Source organism: Mytilus edulis, chromosome 4, assembly GCF_963676685.1.
Source record: "Mytilus edulis chromosome 4, xbMytEdul2.2, whole genome shotgun sequence".
Taxonomy (NCBI): domain Eukaryota; kingdom Metazoa; phylum Mollusca; class Bivalvia; order Mytilida; family Mytilidae; genus Mytilus; species Mytilus edulis.
In genome coordinates this window covers 65,792,872-65,812,945 of record NC_092347.1, presented here as the reverse complement: position 1 = coordinate 65,812,945, position 20,074 = coordinate 65,792,872, and the positions used below count along the sequence as shown (strand labels likewise).

General features: G+C 32.7%; 2 protein-coding genes across 2 annotated transcripts in view; both read right to left on the bottom strand.

Moving 5' to 3' along the window:
* Positions 1 to 20,074, bottom strand: part of LOC139520256 (myosin regulatory light chain A, smooth adductor muscle-like) — a 396,856-nt gene that overhangs the window by 158,825 nt on the left and 217,957 nt on the right. The gene's annotated exons all lie outside the window — the stretch shown is intronic.
* Positions 5,740 to 11,706, bottom strand: LOC139518505 (ficolin-1-like). The gene is made up of 5 exons (XM_071310014.1): positions 11,601 to 11,706; positions 9,300 to 9,380; positions 8,978 to 9,108; positions 8,506 to 8,602; positions 5,740 to 6,785 (listed from the first exon to the last, which is right to left on the bottom strand). Exons 1-5 carry the CDS (start codon positions 11,704 to 11,706, stop codon positions 6,478 to 6,480), a joined length of 723 nt encoding a protein of 240 aa, XP_071166115.1. The 3' UTR covers positions 5,740 to 6,477.

Here is a 20,074-nt window from a genome sequence, read left to right as displayed (position 1 = left end):
ATATAGATTTTTTACATACACATAATATCTACTTCACTACTAATATTTCGGTCTATAGACTAGACATTTAGAAAGCAGACATTTTAAGGTAACTGCTGGCGCACTTTGTTTTTTATGACATGTAGCTTCCATAGTTGGATTCCTTGTATCTCTTGTTTAACTATATTTTATACCATATTGTTTGCGAGTTCCTCTAGTCATTGATATATTTTATATATAACGTCAACTACGGAAATAAATAAACAGTAATGAAATCTGTTTTCCTTTCAAAATTTGTAGTGTAATTGCATTGCGTGTGCCAAAACTCAAATCGTATTTTTTATTCCCCGAGGATATCCCCAGCTCAGTGGTCAGCACTTCTGCGTTGACATGAATTATCATTGATATTGTAATAATTGCAAATTAACTGTTTTCAAAACTTTGAATATTTGAAAAACTAAGGCTTTTGGACCTCAGGAATAGATTGCATTGGCTGTGTTTTGCATAACTTTTGGGAATTTTTGGTCCTCAGTGCTTTTAACTTTGATCAACTTTGTACTTTGTTTGACCTTTTTTTTTTTACTTTTTCTTATTCGAGCGTCACTTGTGAATCTCTTGTAGACGGGACACACGTCTGGTGCAAACCCCTCTTCAATCTACAATCGTTCTTATAAAACGTTTGCACGATAGAAATACATTTTTTTCTTTTTGGAGCAGTTATTTTTTTTTCTTATTCTTAGTTTCCCTTCATACGACCACTACCTTTTTGTATTCATTAAATGGTATGAATCCAACGTCTCGGACCATCAGAATCACCTTTTACGTTAGGTTGCTTTACATTTAGATTTAATTCATTTTGATCATATATAGAAATAAAAGATGTGATATCAGTTTTTATGAGACAATTCTCCACCAACATCACAATGTATAAAAAGAAAACATGCATAGGTCAAGGACGGCCTTTAACGTAGAGCCTTCGCTGACACCGAACAGCAAGCTATAAAGGGTTCTAAAGTGAGTAGTGTTTAATACTTTTGAAAAAGAAAAAGAAAACCAACGATCTACTCAATATAAAAAACAAAGACGAGAAACACTTATCAACAAATCATAACCACTGAACAACAGGATTCTGACTTGGACAGGGTCAAACAAATGCAGCAGTGTTAAACGTTTTAACCGGCGCCAACATTCACCCTAACCTGAAACAGTAGTGTAGTATTACAACATAGAAAGACACACTTAAACATGTTAATTGAAATGAATTAATTCGATCAAAAAGACATTGTAGCAAACACAAGTAAACATACACTGAAAGAATAAATTTTAATCTATGACACAATATATATAAAATGTTTATATAAAAAAAAATTGGGGGATGTAAAATAATGTAAAACGACAATTCTAATGCAACAACTTTTGTAACGTTCATTTTGATTGGATAACGTCACTTTCTTACATGGCATCAATTGACAATTGATGCTATGGGAAGTACGCGCAAGCGCAGACGGCATATGACAGATTTAAATACATGTTTTAACGTTGTTTTCTGTCAGTTTCATTAGAATGGAGATAACAATATTGTATTTTAAGCTCCGACGGCATCAATTTGGGATTTGATGGTCGCAAATACCCGTTTACTGTCTCCGCTAACGCGTCGCCAGTAAACTTAATTTGCGACCATCAAATCCCCAATTGATGCCGTCGGAGCTTAAAATACAATACAGTTATCTCCTAACTCTGACCTGGGATCAAATTGCGTTAAATAAAATAACGTACACAGGTAACTTTAAATATAACATTTTTGTTGTTATTCTCTTTAATTTAATTAGTTAATATTGTATTTTCCTGATATCCTTATCTATTTTGACAATAACCCATACACTTGTTCGGGGACCTTTTTCTTTAAGATAATAAAGGCATTTAACATTTAAATCAAACGTGGAGTTTGTATATCACGATTGCCATTTCATTCGGTACATTCCTTTTCAATAACGACGTATGATTATAAAAATACTACAAAACCAATTATATGAAAACATGGAAATACTTCTCTTCTACAGATAATTCTATTAATCCTGAACTGCTTATTCCATCATACACTATTAATTTTCATCTCACTGACAAATTGTCAAAGATCTTTTGAAAAACTGTTTACCGATATGGAAATAGTTCTTTGTCACTAAATTAATTAATAGTCGTAGAAATAGTTCTACAAGGATTAATTTCAAATAAATATGGTTTACTTCAATACAGATTTGATGTTCATTTTTATTCTGAACTATTACAGAAGTTCTTAAATGGATTACGTGTAATAGATTTTTTTTACCTATCTACCCATGACTGTGATTTGGAAACAGAAAAGGGTCCAATTAAATCAAATGATATGTTTTCTAATTAAACAGATGTGTAAGCATATGAAAAACCAAATAACCAATAAGGTTTATATTTTCAATTTGTCCATCACTGCCCCCAGATTTCGATTTAACTGATATACCGCTTTAGTAAATAGTCTTGAAAGCTTAAAAATCTCCTTTTAACTGAAAGTTTTCATTTGAAAATCGGAGAAACACTTAATCAAATACTGGCAATGTTTTATACAGTGACAATTAAAAACTAGATTAATTCAATTTGGGACTTTACGATTTACGGTTACATAATACGTATGTCTTTCATTTTCTATAACTCGCACCTGCCTTGGTTATAAGGAAGAGGATGTCAACAGAGGGATTCTCAAATCCTCAGGTTAAAAAGGTTGAAAATTGCAATGCAAAAATTGCAAACAAAGAAAAAGTCCACTGAAATCAAACATAAAAAAAAAGATTAAAAAATCACATATCAACGACAAAACCGAGGAAGATTTTAGGCGCTACGAAATGGACAACTGTTGCTGTTTCACTGGTGTAGGCCTAAACCGTTAGAATACTCTTGAACAATAGAAGAATGGACACCCTAAGAAAATCTTAACATATGCTTTGTAGTCTTAAAATCTTACAAAAATGAAAGACCGATAAAATGAAAAGGGATGGCGTTTAGTCCTTCAGTTGTATAATCATTGGTGGTGAGAGTATAAGCTAACAAAGACGCATGATACAGAAACCTATACAAGTCACGGCTATGTGGAATAATCTTCATCAAGCACAAAGGGAATCAAAATTCAAATACATAACATATTGAACATCAAAATCATTCTAGGACCAAAACATTAAGTCCCAAAACAATATAAGATATATGGTATATAACCAAAAAAAGAGGTGACAAAATGAGCTAACGGTGAAAGATACCAAGTGGCATTTAAAACTCAAAGGGAAACGGAGAATGTATTTGCAAAAAACAAAAGACTATGAAAAGACAAACAGGTAAACGATCAAATACATAAAATGAACCCTTCAATCATCAATGAGTGATCGGAGGTGCAACGGTATGGTATAAGCATATCCGGATCCATTTGTGTCACCTGTCATGCTTCTCATGGTAAGTACATTTGTGTGAGAAGGCTCGTTCGGTGATGTCACAATTCAGGAAATTAGATCGAATGTGTGGTTACAACAATATGTGTGGTCGTCTGTAATAGTCAGCTTCTTTATAAATTTCGAAGAAAGATTCAACACTACCACTTTGAACCATTGTAGGCAGCCACCTTTATTCAAGGAAATTAAAATAGGAAACGTAAGTTCTTGCATATCAAACTAAAAGATATATACATGGTACCATATGTTAAATCATTCATTCTGGTGTACTTGTATCTTACAGCCCAGTAGTCAGCACTTCTGTGTTGACATGAGTGTTCATTTATATGGGCATAACTATAAATTAACTGTTTACAAAACTTTTTGAAATAATAAGGCTTTTCTACCTGAGGAATATATTACCTTAGCTGTATTTGGCAACACTTTTGGATATTTTTGGTCAATACTCTTCAACTTAGTACTTTATTTGGCCTTTATAAAATTCGAGCGTCACTGATGAGTCTTTTGTAGACGAAACGCGCGTCTGTCGCAAATACAAAATTTCAATCCTGATATCTTTGATGAATTTATTTACGTGAGATCCTGGTTATTGGTTGCTTACTAATGTTGGTTTACACTGGTGGCAATCATTATGTATTCAATTTATTTCTTCCAATATATTTTAAAGGTTTTGTTAGCCTTATCCTTTCTGTCATTCGTTTTGTCTAATGTCGGATATGTGTCTGTTTTAACGAGGAATAATATTAATAAGATTTAACTAATATAGATGTCAATATATGCTAATAAACCACAAATACAATTATTTTAAGCAAGTATCACCAACTAAGATAATCATAATTAAATCACCTCAACTTCTTTAAACTTAATCATCTTGGTTTTTCTTTTAACTAGATATAATTAAATTGAAGTTTTAAAAATTAATAGATTTGAATGGCACTTTTTAACAGAACAAGCATGTGGGAAATCAATGGGGAAGGATGGTAACGACATGAAAGAAACATCCATCAGTTCTCTTTGATAGTTAAAAGCAGCAGCTAATTCAAGCTATACCATACCACGAAAAGCCTGACTGCATTGTTGTATTTCTAACTTTAAAAGAACACATAATATCTTCCCTCTTCCAAAATAGGCTATAAAAACATTTAAAAAAAAATTAAAAACGTCTTGAAGACTTGTCAATTTTTAAGTAGCAAATATCAAACGGAGATGATCAGGCGTTTGGTTTATTAAATTATAAGCCTGGTACATTTGATAACTATTTACACCACTAGGTCGATGCCACTGCTGGTGGACGTTTCGTCCCTGAGGGTATCACCAGCCCAATAGTCAGCATTTCGGTGTTGACATGAATATCAATAATATGTTCATTTTTATAAATTTACTGTTTGCAAAAGTATTAATTATTCGAAATACTAAGGATTTTCTTATTCCAGGCATATTTAACTTTAGCCCTATTTGGCACAACTTTTTGAAACTTTGGGTCATCGATGCTCTTCAACTTTGTGTACATGTTTGGCTTTATAACTATTAGCATTTTGATCTGAGCGTTACTGATTAGTCTTGTGTAGACGCGCGTCTGGTGTATTAAATTATAAGCCTGGTACCTTTGATAACTATATGTGTAGGTGCTGGCATATCTTGTATTGATTTCAATAAAAACAAATGCGAAATGTTTTAAACGGGGGAACGAACGATATAGTTTATATCAAAACCATAAATATACAAATACAGACATGAACCAACGACAACTGAAGAACAGGCTCCTGAATTTGGACATGCGCATACAGAATGTGGCGAGAATAAACATGTTTGTGTTTTATGCGTATTTAGGTTCTGACCTTTCCAGGTCACATGTAACTAGAAAAAAAAAGGAAAAAAAGGGTGTTAAACCAATGGTTTCTTTTGATAAAGTTGAAAGTTTTAATGATGGCATGTTTTTTTGGTTGATTGTATATGTGTGTCACAGATTGACCTTGATATGCTCCAACTGATTTTGTATGGGCTCATGTTACTCGGTAGCTAGTTTTCTGTGTATTTGTTTCTAGAAAATAATTGTTTGTTTCTTCGTTGTTTTCTTTTTGTCTGTGGTATTGTGTGTTTTTCTTCGATTTATATTTTAATTTGTATTCTTACATATCTGCTGTCTCTTTTAACTGACTCATCTAGGACATACATGTATACATGGTTCTAGTAAAACTGATTTGAAAAGTTGCGTCAAGGTATTAATTTCTTTATACATCGTTGTTTATGCATAAAAAAAATCATTTAAAATAAAGTATAATGCAAAGTCAAATCAGATTCATTTTTATTTTCTTAGAAATTATTAAACTCTTCGAATCATCATGGCAGCATACTTCAGGGAAAATCTTGAGCCGCCCCATACTTCCCATTGTATAAGACTTTCTCCAGTAAGACCTTCCTTGTTATTGGCATAGGATAATGTGAAGCAGGCACTATCACAGCTATTGAACCACCAACCAGCACCAAGTCGTTGGCCACTTTTTGCACAGTGACCCTTATTATTATCATTGTCTTGGTCAGGTGTTGAGAATTTATTGTTGTTGTGATGTGCTAAACCATCACTTAGAATAATAAAATTTGATAGATTTAATTTTGATGGCAGATATTTTGTAGTTTCCGTTTAATATATCAAATAAATGAATACGTTTTGGAATTTTCGGAGCTTAAAAACTGTTGCTGTATCCTTCTATTCATAATGACATATGTTAAGATAAAAATATATTAAAATGTTACACAAACCTAGGAATTCTTTTATTGTTTTCACTTTTTTAATATTGTTAACAATACATTGTTTATCAAATTGTTTTGCCGACATCGTGGTTAGAAAAATTTAAAATATATATATATATATATGTTTCGGTGAATTTGTATAATCAGGGATTATATAGAATCACTGGTCAGTTTACTGAAAATTTCAGCGATTCTACATAATCACTGATTATACAAATTCACTGTAACATATATACGCCCAAACCAGGGTTGATAATATTAAAAAGTTAAAAAAAAACCTTCACATTTTAACAATCAATATTCGAGATTGTGATATCCAAAATGTACGATTAATGTTTACATATCTGGTTTTCATGTAATTTTGAACTCGAAATCTAAAGAAGTCTAGCTCCTTTGTATTCTTGTTGATTTTTAATCTTCTTACCAACATTTCCAGAAAATCCCCAAGTGTCAGTCTATATTTCGAGGCAGCATCTCCAACTTTGAATGTTGAGTATTTAGCATACTTCTTTTCTCCTTTAAAATTTTCAATGTCGACTCTCATTGCAGTTTTTCCAGTTGATGTCAGTATATTCAGATATTTGTTTCCTATAAATAGTTAAGAAAATTTACAAAAATTACTGTTTTGCCATGTTTTAACTTTTGAAGTTTTCGAAAAACTAAGGATTTTCTTATCCCAGGAATAGATTACCATAGCCGTATTTGGCACAACTTTTTGGAATTTGGGTCCTCAATGCTCTTCAACTTTGTACTTGTTTGGCTTTATAACTATTTTGATCTGAGCGTCACTGACTATACACGTGTAGACGAAACGCGCGTCTGGCGTATTAAATTATAAACCTGGTATCTTTGATAACTAATTATATTAATTTTATACATCCATTATTTTACAGATTATTCACTATTTCAGCTTTCCAATCAGTTGAAATTCGGTGAAAGATCCCTTGAAAAGTATTATTCATTCTATTTTGTGATGAAAATGAATAAATAAAGGCAACAGAAGTGTACTGCTGTTCAAAAATCATAAATCGATTGAGAGAAAACAAATCTGGGTTACAAACTTATACCTAGGAAAAAACCATCTTCTACATGAGGAAAACAACAGAACAAGAGAATCACTGAAGAGCAACAAAAACAAATGCTTACATACATAGAAAATATTGAACTTTTGAAGTTGTTTAATATTTTAATCGTAACCTAATTCAAATGTTCCTAGGCAGTAAAATTAATGTAGAATCTTCAACTGTTGAACCATAAACAAGCATACAATCGCTCGAACAAAATTTACCTTAGACAAATTATGCTCTTCTTATCGTGTCCCTTTAATTAGGTAATAAAATTCCTGATGTTTCTGCATATTTATCCATCCCCCGACTTTCAAGTGATTGCATTTAAAGGGGCACTAGCTACGAGGTACATAAATAAATGATTGGTAATGTTCAATCATGAAATGTAGCAAGTTTGGTTCAATTTTGTCAAAATAAACTATGGCAATCATACCACATCTTCTACTTTCTTCATGAAACATTGCTGATGAATTATTCACTTGCAAGTGAATGATTTTACCTCATTGAATCAATATTCATGTGACCATTTAACCCCTTAGTTAGAGATATTTTACGCATGAATTCAGTTATTAAAAGGAAAAGAATGCCAACATTGAATGTGAAACAAGGGTAAACCATTGAGTTGACTGATTCGATCCACACAAATTCATTCTCATACACATAAAACGATGCTTAACATATATTCTTATCCTATAATATGAAAATCAAACAAACCTAGGAAAATCCAAATGCACGAGTTCACATCTATTTATATTTATATTTATGATTATATCGGGTTAAATGATCGTCGGCAGTCTTCGGAGGTCACCTCGATGGTTAATCAGATGACCTCTAGACACACACACACACTCACAAAAACACGAAATGCTAATACATATCATCGATCCCGTGTATTGTAAATTGTTTATTTCAAACTTTTTATAATTTGGATACTAGTATACGTTTCAGTATGTTATAAATCAAATATGAGAATTGGAGTCAAATCGGTGAGCATGAATTTGACAACTAATGTCCCTTTCAACGCTTTTAACGTTTCTGATGAAGTAAATAAAAAGTGCTTATATTGTAGAAAATTTAAAAAGGAGTGTTATATTTTCTTTTCTTAAAAAAAAACAGACAGAATTATTTACCTAAAGAGTATTGTTATGTATTAAAACATCCATGTATCTCAGAAACTATCATTAGATTGTTTAATAAGAACGTTGAGAGTCTTTATAAAGAAAAGGATTAACCAGACTTACCCAACCAAAATTCCCGGTTGAGGTCTCCAAAGCCATTTTCATATTCAATCCAGTTTTTATTGTAATTCTCAGAACCATCCATTCGTCTGATAAGAACCTTAAAAATGTAAATATAATGTACAAAAAATACTCATAAAAATTCATAGTTTTTAATTGTGTACGCCAGATGCGCGTTTCGTGTACTCCTCACTGACAATTGAATCAAATATTTAAAAGGCAACATAAGAAAGAAATTGAAGCGATATCATCATACTACTTCAATATGTGTTAAAATAAGATGAAAAGATTAAAAAAAAAACTATAGCAACAAAGTAACCATATTGAGATAAGTGTTCTTTTCTCTGAACGGTACTTTTTTTATATTCTAGTAAGACATCTGGTTAACCTGAAAGTGTATAGCTAAAATATAAATGATTTAAAATGTTTTGTACATATAATACATATTTTAATTTTTTTATTGTCAATAACTTACAGTCCAGCGTCCTCCATCAGTCGTCATATCACAATAAACATTGAATCCTCGTCCTGCAGTGGGATATATTCTATACACTCCACTACGGTCATATTTAGGATCCAAATCTGAACAGTCATTCGGTCTTCGCACTGTATTTAAAATGAATATATAGGATTAGGTTAATGTATCAATTGAGTAATGGAGAAGTATATAATTCAAATAGACAGCAGCCCAAAGGCAAACAAAACAAACAATTTCTGAATTTATACCTTAAGTTTTAACGCATGAAGCCAATGTTTCCATTTTGAGTAATATCAATTCAATTATTTTATGTTCAAACCTGAAGGAACTAGGTGACTGTATTCTCCATATGCCAAAATATCTAGTATTCTTTCTGCAGTTTCTCCATAGAAACAAACACCTATAAAATATGTGAAAAATCTTTAAAAGCATTACGCATATGTGTATTGCTGATAGAGTCTGGGTGCATAATATCTAGTACTAGTTTGAGACAGTGTTAAAAAGAAGTCTAGATGTTTAGATAAAATTGAGAATGGAAATGGGGAATGTGTCAAAGAGACAACAACCCGACCAAATAAAAAACAACAGCAGAGGGTCACCAACAGGTCTTCAATGTAGCGAGAAACTCCCGCACCCGGAGGCGTCCCTCAGCTGGCCCCTAAACAAATATATACTAGTCCAGTGATGATGAACGCCATACTAGTTTCCAAATTGTACACAAGAAACTAAAATTAAAATAATACACGACTAACAAAGGCTAGAGGCTCCTGACTTGGGACAGGCGCAAAAATGCGGCGGGGTTAAACATGTTTGTGAGATCTCAACCCTCCCCCTATACCTCTAACCAATGTAGAAAAGTAAACGCATAACAATACGCACATTAAAATTCAGTTCAAGAGAAGTCCGAGTCTGATGTCAGAAGATGTAACCAAAGAAAATAAACAAAATGACAATAATACATAAATAACAACAGACTACTAGCAGTTAACTGACATGCCAGCTCCAGACTTCAATTAAACTGACTGAAAGATTATGATTTCATCATATGAACATCAGGATGCATGATTTTTTTTATTAGTTGTTAGCGGCTTTGAACTAGCTGTCAGTAGCTGCGAGTACTCTCAGATCTGTACTTAGTGTCTTTTTGTTGTTTGGATATACAAGTACCCGTTCATGTCCACTCGGGGTAGTACTTGTATTTGTATCCATCTGATGAGTTAAGCCTTTTTCAACCGATGTTTATAGTTCGTTCTGTTACTCCACTGACCCAGGTTAGGGAAGGTTAGGATCCCGCTAACATGTTTAACCCCGCCACATTCTGTATGTATGTCCCTATCCCAAGTCAGGAGCCTGTAATTCAGTGGTTTTCGTTTGTTTATGTGTTACATATTTGTTTTTAGTTCATTTTTATGGGCATTATGTTTTCTGGTCTGTGTGTCCGTCTGTTCGTCCGTCTGTTCGTCCTTCCGTTCATCCGTCCGTTCGTCCCGCTTCAGGTTAAAGTTTTTGGTCGAGGTAGTTTTTGATGAAGTCTAATCAACTTGAAACTTAGTATACATGTTTCCTATGATATGATCTTTCTAATTTTAATGACAAATTCGAGAATTTCCCCCATTTTCACGGTCCAATGAACATAAAAAATGATAGTGTAGATGGGGCATCCGTGTACTGAGGACACATTCTTGTTTGTACATTAATTATGCCGTTAGTTTATTCGTTTGAATTGTATTACATTATCATTTGGGGCCTTAGCTGACTATATATATATATATGCGATATGGGCTGTGCTCATTGTTGAAGGCCGTACTGTGACCTATAGTTGTTAATTTCTGTGTCATTTTGGTCTCTTGTGGAGAGTTGAATCATTGGCAATCATACCACATCTTTTTTTTTTATATAGACATATATGTTGGTTAATTTACATTGTCTTCAAAAAGTTTTATTACTTAAATAATGCCAATAAAATTGAGAAAGGAAATGGGGAATGTGTCAAAGCGACAACAACCCGACCATAGAGCAGACAACAACCGAAGGCCACCAATGGGTCTTCAATGTAGGTTATTTCAGCTGATTTTTGTTTGTCGAGTTTAATTTACCCCAACTTAAAACATGTTTCGCTGTGAATATAATTTCAAATATCCATAAAAAAAAGCAACAGAAAAACAGAAATCGGAGATATTATAAGTTACTCAAACCATATTAATAAACTAAAACAAAGGATATGGGGTATCCATACTTGACACGAAATCAGTACATGCACAGCTAATAACACCTACAAAGCAAAGGAATTACCTACGCTTTTATTGTTGTTTTTCGTCTCAAAGTCACTGTGAGGCCTTTGACATGCAGCAAAAATAAAAACAACTCACCTCACTGAAAGTATAAAACGGCCCCTAGCACCGGTTTGAACGGAATTCTTTGCAAAATGATTATGTATTTAATATATGAATCGCCTACACAAATTTTAACATTGACGTCTATAGTGTTCAGATGTAACTGTCCAATCGTTTAGTTGGCGATGTTTTAGCGATGTTTTATCACAGAGATAAGAGTATTCGCAGTTTAAAAAAATATATATAACGGTAACCATACAGAAATGTATAAATAAAACAAATCTTACCTGAATCTGATACTGATGTAACCTTTGACCGGTCAATAATAGTATGAGATGCAACTAACACACTTAGAAAAGCGAAAAATATTGAAACAAAAAATTGTTTGCCCATTTTTTCAGACGTATATGCAAACATACATGAGATACCAATTTATATATGATTGCGTGATAGCGTGATATAACAAAGGCAACAGGTGGTAGCAAGGAACTTCATAGAATCAGAACTGTCCGATTTTCCAAGAAAGTTGTTGAAACAAAAAATCAATACTGAACATTTTTGGCCGTGTTGCAAGAGTTGCAAAACTGGTTTATATTTATATGGTTATGTCGAACGGAGGAAAGTTGGTACCAATTTTGTGTACTAAATTCCAACGGGTTCCAACTAAGATGTCGTGCCACACAAGAATTGCACACATATTGGATTGCTTTCAGATTTGTTATGCCCCCGATTCTAGGTGATAGGTGAATAAAGGTTTACAAATATCAGTCTGTGTGTTCGTCCGTCCGTACATTACTACGTACCAACTAGTTTTCGATCTCTAACTTTTAATTAGTTGCCCCGATCAAATTTAATGAAACTTATAAACAATGCTTATGATTTGGTTACATAACACATATATAGTTGGGTGTCGGCATTTTCATCATCCTCGAGTAATATCCCTTTATAAATGGAAAAATTGCTGAATTTGCATTTCCGCACTCTTATTTTAACTGCCTCAGCCAAATGTTATTAAACTTATATAAAGTTTTTATTTTCAATAACTAAAGACTGAGTTAGAATTTGGGTGTGGTAACTTTCACTGTTCTCGAGTTATGTCCCTTCATAGACACGAAAATTGCTGAATTTGCCGTATAATTTCCTATTTTTAAGACTTTGGATCTACGTTTTACTCATTTTCAGTTAAATTTACAAACCACGGTACCATTTTTGTGTATTGCATATACTAATGTTGTAGTTTTCATCTAAAAACTTGGACAAGTCTTGGTGAACAGATTAAAACACATCTTAATGTTGTACACTGGTTCTTATTGTAATATAAAGTATGGGGAATTTACCAAAAAAGTTCCCGACCAAATTTTATCAGGAAAACTTTTTTCAAATGATGGCATCAATTTTATGTAATTAACCAAGATCCTTTAAAATTAAAATAAAACAGAAAAACTGCATTTTTTATAAAAATTGTGCATCTTCCTTTATTGATTTTTTTTCAATTTCAAGAAATGTTCTGTGCGAGCTGGACATACGAGTCTATGAATATTTTATTTTTATATTGACCTGTTTGATTTAAACTTTAGTTCACTTTGCAGAAGATCATGCAGCACATGTCATTTTCAATTTGATTTTAATGATGAACTCGCTTTTACATAGAGATAAAATCAAAATAACAGGAAAAATCAAAAAAATGTTGGAGAGTTAAACAAACAATATCACCCACAAAGCCCGATATCCTCCGAAAAAAAGACACACAAAGACCAACTACAACAAATAACACAGGGTTTAGATACCCTTACTTCGTACTTATTCATAATGAGGTAGGGTAAAACCAATTTAACAAGTTCCTTAGCTATTCCCTTCGCTTATCTTAATTGGTTGATTGTTGTTTGCTAAACGTCCAGCGGCAAATAAAAAAAACATGCACTTGCACAATACAGTTACCAACTGGATGAATAGAACAAACGAGGGCACGTAAAATGGGAACAGGATTGAAAGTCTGTGGTTTCTATATGCCTGTAAACAGTGGGATTTTGTGTAAATGCAAGGTTTTTCTCTTTTGAATCTTCTCTGTAACGTTATAACATATTTTAGCAAATTATGTTAAATATGTACGCCATAAAATGCGGAAAAGGAGCATTTTATACAGTTATGTCTTTTAATACTGGATAATATTGTGACTGTAATGATTAGCTTTATTTATTAAACAGATTCAGTTCTTTCGGATAAAGGATAAAAATATTAAAAATACAACATGTTTAGAAATGTCGACATTAAAAATACCATTCAAGTAAACGGAATTATTAATTATCCTTACTGAATTGTTTTCCATGACTTAAAGAAAATTCAGATCGAAAAAAAAAGATCAGCAAAGGTGTGCACTTTATAAATAGCAATTCCAAGACATAAGTGTAATAATGTATATTAATCTTGCCATAACGACAAATACATTGTCAAACAAGAAATTATAAGAGCCTGTCATACCTATGCATGTCAAGGAACAATGGTTTTTATACTCTTATAGACTAATATTCCAACATGAATCTGTAACCTGATTTATCAAAATACATTCAATTATTTTAACAAGTTTATTTTTCATCAGATTATGTCAAATACATATTGAATTAAAGAGGTTTAAATGGTAAAGTAAGTGCACTTCAGGCTTGCCAGAAAAAAAACATAATTTTGTAGAACACTTGCTTCCAGCTTTACGATAACATATAAAGCGGAATTTATAAAGATTTTTGTCAATACATATTTGGTTTTCACAGAGTGAGAACGTACACTAGTTTGGACACTCTGCTTATGACTTGGCGCATGCATGTTTCCAGTTTTTGGGTTGACAACATATCTGTGTCAAAAATGACTACAGTACATGTACTTGTATTTATAATTTGACGTGTTATACAATATCGTCCAACTTTCATAGTCAATAAAATTGAGAATGGAAACGGGGAATATTTCAAAGAATTAACTCGACCAGAGAGCACAGAACTGCCCAATGGGTCTTCAACACAGCGAGAAAAGACCATCACTGATTGCTACTTACAGTGTATCACTACATATTTGGACGGCATTATCTGGTAGAATTACTGTTGAAAAAAGATGCCTACTCTATTGGTGTAAATGACTTCACTGTCCCCTTGTTTGAATGTGGTTTGTGTTGCTCAATCAATCTTTTTTTTTTTGTCCTGTTTTTTTTTTTATCTCTTGGTCATGGGAAGTCTTCTCTCTTCGACTTGTGGGAATCAATTGCTTCTTCGTATCTTCTTAATTGTTTTTTTGTTGATAATATCAATACTTAAATTGGGTCTAAACAGAATCGCCAAAATTGGGGGCTGTCAAACTTCAAATAGTGGTAATATAGTCTAAACTATAGCTGTGGATGAATTTACAAGTAAACAAATATTGCATGGACCTGTTATGAGAGGTCTGCAGTTGGTCGTTTTTAAGACTGAGTACTGTAATATGTGAACTTTTGCATTATACACAATCAATTAAAATTCAGATACTTGTCGTACATCGATAACTCGTCTTATGAGCAGATTTATATTTTAATTAGATTGAATTCAACATGTCCCATTTCTTGTACAACATGCTTTTGTCATAATGATCCATAATCAAAATCGTGTGATTTGCAGCATTTGTTATGTTAGCTTGTTCGTTTGTCCAAACGTGTTGAAATGGGTTTTTTTTTTTGGTAGGAAGTTTGAGTACTGATAGGTTTATTATCGTACAGATTTTGAGTGCGACTATAAAGCATGATGATTTTTTTTTTCAACTATTGTGTAATACGACACACAAGGATTGTATGAAAGGAGAAAAGGACCGTGAAGTAATCAATATAAGAATAAGGTGACGTGGAATGATTTGAGACCTCTTCACCAAAGTTCAAATGAAAGTACATTATGAAAAGTATTCCATTACATGACATACACAGGCATGAGCAATCGTCATCCGATGTTGAGATTGTTCTTTTCTGTATAGTTAGCCACATAATCTAGAGCGAAAACTCAAGAAATAAAACATTTTATATATTAACGTGGCCGCTGTAGACAGTGAAAAAGCCATTGATAGTCAAAAGTACTTATTGATAAATTTGTAATTTCAAGCATAGTAATGCATTTTTAAGACAAAAAAAAAGCACAAAAATAATTGAATTAATAAAAATACAACAAAAATAAAGAAATTTTGATAATAAAAAATAGGGGGGGGGGGAGGGAAAATATGTCCTGTCCCGAAGTACGTCTGTCCGGGATCATGTTGGAGTTCATCGTTTAGATTCGACAAAGGTAATTTCTATGTGAGGAGTGAATTCAAGCAGCTACTTTAATCCAATTTGAATATATGTTGAAAAAACAACCTAGTCAAGATCAGTCAAAGGCTGACAACTCAAAAATTGATTTGGTGTCAGCAGATTTCTTTTTTTAAACATATACAGATCATAGCAGACTATGCGGTATGTGCATTGATAAAGGCCGTACAATGACCTATATAGCTGTTAATTCCTTTGCCATTAAAATGATTTGGTTTCTTGTGGAGAGTTGTCTCATTGGCAATGGTAACACATCTTCGTTTTATGTATACAGATCAGGTATTCATGAAGGAACTTTACTTGAAGTTGGAGGTCTTCTTCTATATTTGTAAGTGTAGCGATGACTTTCAAGGATCTGCCAAGGAAGCCGTTTATACTGTTTGAAGTATTGTTTCAGGGTTTTTTTTTAAATGCTTTGTTTGATATGTGGCACAAAGTACTGGTTGAACGGTCCTGATACATATACTTTTTGTTAACTTCTAAATTCTACGAGGCATAGTTTAGAAAACTGCATTGTAGGGGAATATTCCCATACCTCAGTGCCAGTGTTATCGCACTCGCTATCGTCATGTTTAGCGTTTCTGGTGTACATTCAAAACGATTTTACGCGGTTTTTATCATCGGTAAACTACTTTTGCGATTCACCATTGATTATAGTTGACCAAGCGATGTTATGCAATATGCAATTATACATATTGCGACTTTTGTCATCATTAATTCGGACCCTACTTGCTGTTTGTGAACATCATTTATGATATCCGTATTTTAATGTGCCTGATTAAGAGAAATCAATTTCAAACATTTTAACTAATGATTAGACACATTGTTGTTTTTTAAGGTTTATGTACCCTTCTGTAGCCATTTTTGTACGAATTTTTCAAACCTCAATTGTATCAAAACTAAAGATATAATAGATAATAGAGATAGGCCATTTAGTACATGTTCCAAGGGGAAACTTGATGCAAAGCATTATTTTTTACTGTTTCATTGCATTTGACAGAAAAAGAGGACTTTGTGGCAAATAAATCAAGATTTTTATAGAAAATCCACAGCCTTTAATACAGAGATTTTTGTTATAAAATTTGAAACATAAATTACTCACTTGATTTTCTATGATGTGCTAGTGTTTATTTTTTACAAAAAGTTCTAAGTAACCTGTAAATTCCAAAACACCTCGTGCTGAGTCACTAAAGTCGAGCGCACCCTAAAAGGTGTACTTGATTTTGGCCATATTTATACTTGTCTTAACCAATAACTACATTTATAAACTTGATTTAAGGAAATCAATGCTAGCACTGCATGCAATAATCCTATATCTATCAGTCATCAAATTGCCAAATATGAGAGTACAAGGATAAAGGCTGTGGATTTTCTATAAAAATCTTGATTTATTTGCCACAAAGTCCTCTTTTTCTATTAAATGCAATGGAACAGTAAAAAATAATGCTTTGCATCAAGTTTCCCCTTGGAATATGTACAAAATGGCCTATCTCTATTATTCATTATATCTGTAGTTTTGATACAATTGAAGTCTGAAAAGTTCGTACAAAAATGGCTACAGAAGGGTACATAAACCTTAAGCTGTTTCAGGTCTCGGTCATTGAAATGTTTTCAATATTTTACCTCATATTTATAAAATATCACTAACACACCTTTTACATATTTTCTCTCACTACTGTTCAGATGTGTAGTATTCTGTGTATCTGTGGATTTGTCTTTTTCTTCGCTTTTTTTTTGTATTTTCCATAAGACAATGAATACGTCTAACTCATATTGTAGCAATAAAGCCCAGAAAAAGCAAAGGAAAACATCTTTCATTGCTGTTCTTTGTCTTACAGTCACAGTGAGACATACAACACGGAGCAAAACAAATCCTCTCACCTCACTGTATGTTTAAGACAGTCCAGGGACTTTCTATACTAGTATAGACTGTCCCTGGACAGGCTTTAACTAGCACCGATGATAAACATATTCTTACCCTCTTAAACATAATGCTGATGCTGCGGAAAACTACTGGAACATTATATATACTATTCCCATTGGAACATTAAGGATAGTGGTGCAGCAAACTACTGTCATTGTAATGTAGGATACCGTGAAATAAGAACAAGAATACATTTATAAAACAAGTTTTAAACATAACATGCATTTAAGTGATCAAAAGGCAGTGACTATTTTGCCAGCTTTGATTAAAATATTCGATTTCAAGCCTGCAAAATAGCATTTTTTCTATAGAAATGGCTATTTTACCGCCACCAGCAATATCATAGTGATTTTTTTTATTTTTGCAGATTCTTTGTAAAGAATGAAATTTAATATTCACGTTTGAAAAGTACTATAAAATGTGAACTGTCAACATAAAAGAATCAAAATCATATCGTTTAAAACGTTAAAAATTCTCTGAAACTGACATTATCAAGATGCCTGATTTCTTGATTGACAACATATTTTATTTCTTACTATCTAACTCTAATAAATAAACAACAGCTTTGCAGTTTGACGTTTACTAGTTACTTAAGTAGTATATATCTCCCAATTGATCTCCCAATTGATACGATATTCCCGTGCTTGTATTTCCTATCATGATATTCTTCACAGAGTTGCTGCTCACAAATAAGCTATTAAACCATAAGTTCAAAAAGGTCAAGTTGAAATCATTCCTTCGTAAATTTTACGGACGCCATCATGAGTTGGTCGACCGTCATGGAATAATTTGCCCGTTTCACAGATGATATCATATATATATATATATATATATATGTCCCTTACGTTAAAACTACAATCCCCTTCGCTTTTCATGAATATGACCTACTGAATAAGACTATTTGCCGGGTTTGGTATAACATGAGCAACACGGCAGGTGCCCGTGACATGTGGAGCAGGATCTACTTACCGTTCCAGAGCACCTGAGATCACCCCCAGTTTTTGGTGGGGTTCGTGTAGCTTAATTTTTAGTTTTCTATGTTGTGTCATGTGTACTATTATTTGTTTGTTTGTCTTTTATATTTTTAGCCATGACGTTTTCAATTTATTTTCGATCTATGAGTTTGACTGTCCCTCTGGTATCTTTCACCCCTCTTTTAAAAAAAAATTCCAGTCACAGCATAAAGAAAAATTTATAAAACTTGAAGAAAAAATAAAGAAAACTGCGTCAGGACTGCTTAACAATCGAAAGAATTTATATATGTAATATAAAAAGTAAAAAGAAAGAAAACGGAGACATGAAATGCCTGTCATTAGCGTTTGAGACAAGATTTTGCGGATTTAGGCTGCTTGTGTCTCTTATTGATGAATATGTGCCATATAGTGCGGTGACTGAAGGCAGATTTTTTGGAATTTAATCTCCCCACCGAACACACATCTACATAATATATCATTGGAAAGAAGAAATCGTGTACTATAATAATATGCCTGTCGTCAGGACTTGATGTGGTCACATTTTTTTAAAATTGAGGTCAAAGGTCATATGTAAAAATCTGTGAAAGTTTGGGAGGGTTTCAATTTTGACATTTTTTTCTATTTCTAAACTCTACCTATATATAAATGATACTGTTTTGGCTTAAGTAATGTTTGTTTTTATACATAAACCTTAATCATTGAGATTTTTTTTATCAAAAAAGATCCTAAAACCACGTTTTATAAACAAAACTTCAAAAATCAAGTTTTCAACCTATAAAATGTTTAAAGCACCTTAACCTTATGAAAAATATCAATTTCAGGTAAAAATCAAGTGTCATGCAGGACAATACTTTAAAATTATTTTTTAAACTATCATAGTGGGTGAGTCATCAAAACAAAGCCATAGAACACTACAGTCAAATATGACCTCAAATTGAATTTGCGGATACTTCAGTTTTTTTATAGACTACTCGTTGCTTTTGGGTTTTTTTTTTCACAATTATTACTGCTACCATAGTATTATCTTTTGTTGTGTATTTAACTCTGGTTAATATCTATTACATTATAGGTTTTGTAACTATGTCCCCCCTTTTATCCCTTGCAACGTACCCCAAACTTCAAAAGTATTCCATATAAAAAAAAAGAAGATGTGATATGATTGCAAATGAGACAACTCTCCAAATGAGACCAAATGAGACATAAAACAATGATAGGTCCCGTACGGGCTTCAACAATGAGTAAAATTCATACTGCATAGTCTTCAATTCCCGAAATGAATAATGTAAAACAAACAAATACTCTAACGACCTGATTAATGTACAAAATAAATAAGAAAAAAACAAATATAGAATATAGAAACACTGCATTACCGTCTCGTGACTTGAAACAGACACATACAGATATTGGCGGGGTTTAACTTTTTTAAGGGCACGTCAACACTCCCCTAACCTCGGACTGGAATCGTGTGTACCAGTGCAACAAGCTTTATACCAAACCAACCGTTATCTCCATCATCTTCATTTTCACCAACCGTCACAAGACATGTTTTAATAT

Coding starts and splice junctions, on each gene's coding strand:
- LOC139518505 (XM_071310014.1), bottom strand. CDS start 11,706: ATGGGCAAACAATTTTTTGTTTCAATATTTTTCGCTTTTCTAAGTGTG. Junction 9,381..11,600: donor TACATCAGTATCAGATTCAG/GTAAGATTTGTT, acceptor CATATTTTATAG/GTGTTTGTTTCTATGGAGAA. Junction 6,786..8,505: donor CAACCGGGAATTTTGGTTGG/GTAAGTCTGGTT, acceptor AACTATTTATAG/GAAACAAATATCTGAATATA.